General features: G+C 38.0%; 1 protein-coding gene across 2 annotated transcripts in view; it reads right to left on the bottom strand.

The window, feature by feature from the left end:
- Positions 1–1,823: 1,823 nt before the first annotated feature.
- Positions 1,824–8,905, bottom strand: part of CDC37L1 (cell division cycle 37 like 1) — a 34,896-nt gene continuing 27,814 nt past the window's right edge. The window contains exons 7-8 of one of the 2 annotated variants that reach the window (XM_015848908.2): positions 4,365–4,478; positions 1,824–2,800 (exon numbers count right to left, since the gene is read on the bottom strand). In XM_015848908.2, coding sequence (XP_015704394.1) covers positions 4,398–4,478 — 81 coding nt within the window. In that variant the 3' untranslated portion in view covers positions 1,824–2,800; positions 4,365–4,397. Of the gene's footprint in view, positions 4,479–8,905 lie in introns of both variants that reach the window. The other variant, XM_032441143.1, reaches the window with a different exon arrangement.

Genomic DNA, 8,905 nt, shown 5'->3' with positions numbered 1-8,905 from the left:
GACAGCCATCTGTCAGACCTGGGATCCATCTAGCAGATCCAGTTATGAAGAGCAGTGGATGGGGCTAAAGATAAACCTGTACCCGAGGTCTGAGGGGCCCATCCAGGAGATGGGACAGGACTGGTATCCCCTCAGGGAATGCATCTGGAAGTATTTAAACCTACAGTGTAGTTGAGGCAAGGAACAAAAGCCCTCAGGACCTGAGCTTAATGGGAGCCAAGTGAGTGGGAGCCTGCTGGTGGAGATGCTGAGGACCATTAATGCCTGTTGACGAACATAGGACCCCCCAGTGAGAAACATGGGCTGTAGGAAGCAATGCTATTTCTGATTTTCATGTGTGTTCTCAGTGTTCTCTTCTTCTCCTAGAGAAAATATTGACATATTTCTGTACTCAATAGATGTGTTCCAGTTTTTGTCTGTGCCTTGAACACCCTCTAGGAGTATACAGCAGCTCAAAAGATACACCTAGAAAGATGGCAAAAGTGGAGTTTAAACTTAGTATTACTACCTGATATTTGGGTGAATTAAGATGAAATAGCCCCTGAGCTAAACTGAAGCAGCTTTGTGAGTGCAGAGACCCAGGAGGTCTAGAGAAAAATGAAATCCTGTTTTGTTCTGGATGTCCTTCCAGTGATGGACCACGTACCATGAGTATATATGACTACAAACAGAAATGATCTGAATGTTTTCCATACAAACCAATAACACTTCAATATCTTCTGAATGAGCTGCTTTCCAGATACAGAACCATTTATTTATTTATTTATTTATTTATTGCCACTATCAGGACACTTTGCAAGAAATACATCCTTTTATTAGCTGCTTGGTAATAACTCAGCTTTTTTTATCAGTGGGTATAAAGGTCATTTGTTATTTAGATAAACTGACCTGCAAGCTACTTATAACAATCTATCACAGTTTGGCTACTTACAGTCCTCAAAATAGAAATTTGGTTTTAGTGGTAGCTGTTCTGTTATTGGCTTGGATAGAATAGCTCATGTAGTGCTGTATTTTGGATTTGTGACCAAAACATTCTTGATAATGCAGTGATGTTCTGGATATTACTGAAGAGCACTTGCACAAAGTCAGAGTATTTTCTGTTATTTATGTTATTTATGGGGGTTCATGATGGGCTGGGAGGTGATACAGACAGAGCAGCTGACCCCCGTTGACCAAAGAGGTATTTCGTACTGTGTAGCATCATCCTCAGCAGTAAAAACTGGGGAGAGGGAGAAAGGAGGGACTTTCAGAGTTGTGGTTTTTGTCTTTCCAAATAACTTTCAGATGTGATGAAGCCCTGCATTTCTGGATTGTGTCTGAACATCTACCTGTCAATGGGAACTGGTGAATTAAATCCTTGTTTTGCTTTGCTTGCATGTCTGGCTTTTACTTTATCTATAAATTTGTCTTTATCTCAACCCACAAATTTTCTCACTTTTACCTTTCTGATTCTCTTTTTCCTTTCACCAGGCAGAGGGAGTAAGCAAGTGAATGTGTGGTGTCTGGCTGCCTACTTGGGTTAACACAGAAGAAAATGGAAATTGCATTGCAGTGATCTACCTGTGGAGTTTCATGTTGTGAAATGGACAATTTTATATGGTTAGATTTGGATTATTACTGAATCTTGCAGTAAGCTTGTATCCCAAATCATATATTTGTTTCTGTATGAAATAATCTTAAACTATGTATACATACATACAAAAAAGAAATATAATATACAATATGTTATATATAAATGTAATATATATTATTGTATTATATAACTCCCATATTTTAACATTCAGCTCTGTGACTTATTCTACTTCTAAGCCTACAAATGTTTTTTTTTTATTGTACATTTGCATTTATTTTTCATACTTCCACAGAATGGATGAGGTTGGAAAGGACCTCTGGGTCCATCTGGTCCAATCCCTGCACAAGCAGGGACTCTAGAGCATGATGCCCAGGACCATGTCCAGGTGGCTTCTGAAGATCTTCCTGGGGGAGAACTCAGTCACCTGCACAGTAAAGAAGTGTTTCCTGACATTCCAGTGGAGCCTCCTGTGTTTCAGTTTTTGCCTGTTGCCTCTTGTACTGAGGCTGGGCACTGCTGAAAAGAGCCTGGCTACATCCATTTTGCACCCTTCCTTCAGGTATTTATGTACATTAATGAGATCCCCACTGAGCCTTCTCCAAGATGAACAGTCAAAGCTCACTCAGCCCCTCCTTGTAGGATGTGTCAGTTCTCCTATGTTGAAAATACAGTCATTCTGAAAGCCTTAACATCTCTAGCTAAAGCAAATTGTTCAATGCTGGAATGCTAGTTAAAAACAGAATAAACAGAAACCTGAGATGCATTTATCATTTTGAAGAGGCTCATGGAAAAAAGTCAATTGCTTGTAGTGATCAGACCTTGTAGGTTCAAAATTGAGCCATTCTGACATCATTAGGAAGCTGCAGTACTTTAACATCATTTAGAAATTCTTTTTTTTTTTTCGTTTTAATTCTCTTTAAGTATTGCTGTCCAGGTCAAGAGATTTTAGGATCAACTGTTATTTACAAAGATGAAATCTGTTTCAAATAGATCTGTGCTATTTAAATGATAGGCTGTTTTTTTGTAATTATCATGTTTCTCAGATTTATTTTTTTTTTTTCCTTAATGTGCCCTGAAGTGCTGGTGGTTTTACTATCTACAGTATATTTTCCCATTCTTCATTCATCTCTATAAGCAGCGAAGAACTAGCAATACTGCACAGAAACTGTTTATTCTTTGTGTTAGTTATCACTTTCCGTAAATAAGTCACGGCTTCATTAAAAGGAGCTGTAAGAGAGAGGAAAAGGCTGTTGTTATCTTATAGAAATCTTGTAAAGGGAGGTTAGTAGGGATAAGGTTGACAGTTCAGAAAACAACTGCTAACACAGTACTTCAATCTTGGAGTAGATTTGAAATACAAGAAAATAAGATTGTGTATTTTATATAGAGGTTTGTTGCAGGTACTCTCCTTTAAGTTCAGTCCTTTGTAGTTTGATTGGTGTGACACTGGTAGTTAAAACTAGCTGTTCAGTAGCTGACTTTTGAAATAACTAGTAAATTATGCTTGTTGTAAAGCAAATTAAATGAATTTTTGAGAATACGGGGAAAAATTTATGTAGGAATTTTTGTCAGTTGTTTAAAATTACTATAATGTAAGGGAGGAATAGTGTAACAGTTTTAGAGAGTTTAACTAAAAGAAAAAATGAAGTATCTTAGTGCAGTTTGCCTGGAGTACTGTCATGTATAGCATTGCTGTGCGGTCTGTAGAGGAACACCTTAGAATATGAGCTCATGTACTAACAGAATGAAGTCTTGGGAAATAAAAAGGAACGGAATCCTGGTCAGCAGGAAATTCAGAATGATGTGTGAAAACACTTGTCTATGCAAAGGAGGACGTACCAGTTTGTTTTCAACTAGGATATGCTCTATGTAAGCTATCTACTGGCAACTTAAGTTTAATGTATAAGTCAAATTCACCAAAATGTAAGTTGATAATCCCAGAGAATATGTGTAATTCCCATTCTGAAGCACTAAATTGTCTTGGTTTTTCTCATGTCTATGATAAGCTTATGAAGCATTCCTTCTAAGAACTACTTAACTCTAGTTTTAAAATATCTGGGAAAAATATAATTCTTACTAAATTCACAATAGCATAAAGGTAGGAACCTGAGGTATGGCTTTGTCAGTAATTATTTTTTATATTCAAATTGTTACAAGTTGAAGACTTTCTCTGCCAAAAAAGCCAGTACCAATGGTGGTGAGAACTGGAGGTCCAGCCAGCTAGGGACATAGCCCTAGCTAGAAAATAAATGGCTTCAGTTGTTCAGACAGCCTTCTGGGCTGCAGAGCAGGATTGCTAAGCAAAAAGGAACGTAGGCCTCCCAGCACTGCTGACTTCATCAGCACATCCTGCCTTTGAGGAGTGGTGTCTACCAGGAGTCCAGGTATTTGACAATGGCATGAGGAAATGATAGAAGAAAATCAGTAAATTTACACCTGTGAACATGTCCCTGTTCTATCTGCAAAGCTCAATTACACATAAGATATATAATATATGGTATCCAGAATGCTTGCCCTACCTATCTGCATCAGTACAGGTATGAATGTACATCATACACTTTTCAATGCAGAAAATCTCTATAAGCTATTTGTATAGCTGTGATATCTATGTCTGAACAATAATACTAGGTGCAATTCTAGTAATAATATTTAGTTTGGGATTGCAGTGTACAAATTACTCCTGGTATCTGGGATCCTTACTGAACTACTTATTTATTTATTTTTTTCACGTGTGCTAACAGCTGTTGTAGAATAATATTGTTCAGCTATCTGAAATCTGGCTGCCACATACCCTTTCTTCTGCTTGACGTATCTGCAGCACAGTTCAGGGAGCTGTGGTGGCTGAAAGTTGCCTTGATGAATTAGTGTTTTGTTGGATCAACTCTACGACAAAGCTTCTTGTGACCTGCCAGATAAAGAAAGAAAACAGGGATGGATTGATGGATTTAGGAAGAAGGGTGGGACTTAGTGTTATAAACCTCTGTGGAACAACACTCAAGTCCAAAGAACTCAGAGCAAAGCAATTGAAGGGTTGTTTTACATTTTGCTGCAAATGCCTTCTCTGAAGTTTAGTGTGCTTTGTCATTTTCTGGTGTAGGCTTAAAATCAGGCAATGTTTCACAGTATAATATGGCATTGCTAGTTTGAGGTGTGTTTGCCATGGCCTCTTACTATCCCCATCTTCCATACAGCTGTTTCTACAACTGTATTGCAGATTCAGTAATGGAACTGATCTACTCTGAAATGAGAAAGAAGCATGAACAAGCCAATCTAATATTCATTATGATCTTTTCCTACTGGGAAGCCATGTCCTAAAGGTAAATGCAAGAAGTGTAATTCTCCTGTTCTTGTTTCCTGTTGGCTTATCTTTTACTGAGGATGTAGGTAAAACATCCAGACAGACAAATGCAGTTGCTGAAGATAATGATCCTACTCTTCATCCAGCCTGCTGATCTCATCCATCCCTTTTGTTTGTTCTGATTCTCATTCATCCCATTCCTTTTTATAATTTTTGAGTAATATTTTTGCTTTCATAAGATGAACTCAGCAGCAGGTTAAGCCAGTAGCCCATTTGGTCGAGTAGATAGTGAGACCACCTCTGTTGTGAGCTATTTGACTGAGGCAGCTGGTCCCATCAGGTACACCTGTGTTCTGTTTTTAGCCCCTACAGCAGAAATGTAGCCATTAGCCCTGAAAAGATTTAATCACAAAGGTCTTCATTGTTTTTCTGTATTTTCTCAACAAATATTTTCAAGGTATTTTAAAAACTGAAGAGTTCCTAGTTTGAAAATCATTGCTTTACTTTGCCTAATGGATAGGCAGTGCGTGGTTAAGGGAATCTAAGGTCGATCTCTTTCCTTAGGGAGCTAGGTGAAGAAGGCAGAGGCTTCCTCATTCTGTGCATATGTGAAGCTACTCAAGATTAGAGGCTGCCAAACGTGTGATGATAAAGAATACTCTATTGTAATTTTGATTCCCTGCCTTGCAGTTGAACAAGTAGGTTATCAAATAGAATTTTACCTTGTGAATTCCTACATTCTGAGAAAGATGAGTTTGTGGCCAATTCTAAAACTGATAGGGCAAACAAGTGAACATCAAATCTTATGGAGAATGACTCATCTAAAAAATTTCAACTTAACCTGAATGGAGGTACTTCATAGTGCCTGGGCAGGTCAAATAAACTGTTTCTGATAGAGCTTGGGAAATAGCTGAAGAAGGTATGCTTCTTAAATTCCCATTGGCAATCTTTGGAAGAGGGCCACTGGTACACAAATAAATGGAATGTGTACTTCCTTGATTTGGACTACAGCAAATACTTAGAAATAATTTCAAGATCTGAGCCACCCCCCCCTCCCAGAACAAAACCAAACCAGCAATCAATGCATGAGGGCGGTTGTTGCAGAGTATATTCAACACTCGGGGAAAAAAAAAAAAAAAAGAAAAACTTACACTCAAAATCTACTTTGAAATTGTCTTTTAGTCTGAAATTAATCCTAAATCTGCTTTCCTGTCTTTTTTTTTTTTTTTTCTTTGCAAAGCTTTACTTTTTTTCATTTCTTGAATTCATAATGATTTGTTCCTTACTTATTTGCCCTGTTCTTGGTTCCTTTCTTAATACAGCTGTTATTAGATTCTTTTAAATCTGATATTCTCCTCAGTGATCTCCTTTTTAATGCCAGGCCCTTCGACCTACTTGCTAATGTCTGGTAATTTATTGCATGCATCTGTTTGGTTGTTGGATTGACAGCCAGGCAATCTAAGGTTAAAGAGTGTGTGTTACGTGGACAAGAAAAGAGTCTCAGCATTTGTTGGCCTTTCAGCTTAGTGACCTGTATGAAGAGCCTTGATCATGAGTTAACTGACACGAGACCAGTGTGATCCAATTTTATGTGCTCTAAATAGTTCATTTAAAAGTGAATGGGAACATACATTATTAGTGATCGTGTTTTTTGAAACCATGAGCAGATGGCATTGATCCATTGATATGTATGATGCATTGGAAGGTATAGAGAAGATATGAAAATACTGCAAGGCAAGTCATTGTGGAATTGAATTTTCCCACACTTTATCAAGTAGTGTACAGTGTTAGCTGTTTTAAACAGAGTGAAGAGCATAGGGTGCGCATGCAGCTCAGATATAACAATGTAGGCTGGGAAACAAGGTGCTACAACATGAGTACTTGCACTGCCAGAATGAAAAGAAGTGGGTGTCCAGGTGGAGCAGCAGTATCTTTAGACGTGGCTTTATTGACATCTAGTGACCGAAAGTATTACTGCATGTCATGTTCAAGCCTGTGTCCAGGCTGTGAGGAGGGTGGCTTTAAGTGAGAAATTTGTTGGTGTTTTGTCTGAATCCACTAAGGATTCATATACAAAAAGAAGGTAGTTAAGAGTCACCTGCGATCGTTTTGGTGAATACAGTATATGCGCAAGTGTTGGAAGACCCATGATTGGCTTAACCCTATTTGTTCTTGCTTTTTCAGGGTACTGTGTTGTACAACACTCACATAATTTCATTCCTTTTCCATTTCTATATCTTTCATATTAAGTAAAATATTAAGGGGATGGTATTTTATGTAGGTCATTTCAAAAGTAATGCTTCTATATGCCACTGTACAGTGGCTGTGGTATAACCAAGACTGGGAATGTGCTTCATGGTCATCGAACTGGTACTAGGTCTGGCACTATCATACTGCCAAAGAAAGGTGTCTTCTTCCCTGGCCTGATTATGGAAGTTTAAGCTTTCAGCTTATTCAGTGTTGCAGTGTAGCAGTCAGAGTTCCTGTGTACTAGGAAATGCAGATAGATTATACCTTTTTATCCCTTGTGATAGTTAAATGGGAAACTTCAGTAATCAGGACTTAAGGGCACAAGGACATATAGTCTAGACTTAAATGTTTAAACCACACGTGTGAATAAAGCGTCTGACCTGTAAGCAGAAAAAGGTTAATACAGAGTACAATGCAGGCTGTATTAATTGAGCATTGGTTGCTGTGTTAAGATATGAATAGTTTAGTCTGAATCAATATAAACAAATGACATGGTCTGAATGTTAAAATTATGCAGAATAAAATCATGTGCATGTTTTTTTTTGTTTAACTAAAGGACTGCACTGAAGAACTAGCGAACCAATTATTATCTATCCCACTGCTACGGATCCTCCTGTTGTTTATTCACTTTTGCTTTTCTCAGTATGCGACAAGTGTTGCATAAAGCCATTAGGATGAGGGCTGTACTCTGGCAAAGATAGCTGAGAAGGGAACAATAATTCATTTTACTATGAACATTCGATAATGTAGTTACCCACATATTGTTCTGCAAAGACTATATGCTAGTAATAGACTGTGTGTGTGAAGTGGCTTTCAATCCACCACCATCCATTCTTTGCTTACGCTTTCTGAAATCTAGGCATGTTTTTACATGGTTTTTGATACTGTGATTATTTTAGCTGTCTTCTGAGCCTTTTCTTTGAACTGTCCAGTAGTGCCTGCAGGGAAGTTGACCCTCAGGCTCCTTCATTAACAAATAGATAAATTATTTCCATTTTTTTGTATACACGGTGATTTTGGAGATAAAGTTTAGTGATCTCACTGACAAATCTAGTGTTTGTCATCTCTTTATTTCATTCAAGAGCTTCCCTTTCCCCACAAATTTGTATTAAAAATGCTCAAAAATTGTCTGCTTTTCATGAGTTTATATGAAATGCTTAACTGCAACTAAGTAGCATGGTTTCTAACATTTATATTGCCAAATTGTGTTTCAGCCTGTGAATACAACTACTGCATTGGCAGGCTATAATGTTTCCCAGGGAACTCTCGTAAAGCTTCGAATGTTTTGCTTTTCCTGTCCTGCTGCGTTGTAGAATAAAGAGAGGTAATAACAGGTTTGGTTATGGGGCTTACTCGATGCTTATACTTTTAAGTGCTCAGCCAGTGCTTTCATACTTAAACATTAAGGCTATTCATCTTGTTTACTAGACAGTTTTTTGGGTTCTGTTTATACTGTTGCTAAATACCACATGCCCATCTGAAGGTTTTTCTGTTGCTATTTCAGAAGACTTCTACAACCATTGGAATTAAACAAGGTTGTAAAAAGGAAAGCTGGATTTCATTAACGTGCGTTTTGTCTCTGGTTCTGCTTTCTGTTGCTTTTCACTGCTGCTCTCCATGCTCATGGTGGTTGACATCCAGTAGCAACATCTCCATAATCTTTAGCGGGAATGCTTGTTCTTGCTGCAGGCGTGACAGTGAAAACTCAACTAGTGGTACAATTGTTTGTGTCAGTGAAAGTGTTGCGTACTGCTGAGAATCACTGAATTGTGTTGGTGGGAAGA

Source organism: Coturnix japonica, chromosome Z, assembly GCF_001577835.2.
Source record: "Coturnix japonica isolate 7356 chromosome Z, Coturnix japonica 2.1, whole genome shotgun sequence".
Classification (NCBI taxonomy): domain Eukaryota; kingdom Metazoa; phylum Chordata; class Aves; order Galliformes; family Phasianidae; genus Coturnix; species Coturnix japonica.
This window is presented reverse-complemented; position numbering and strand designations above follow the sequence as displayed.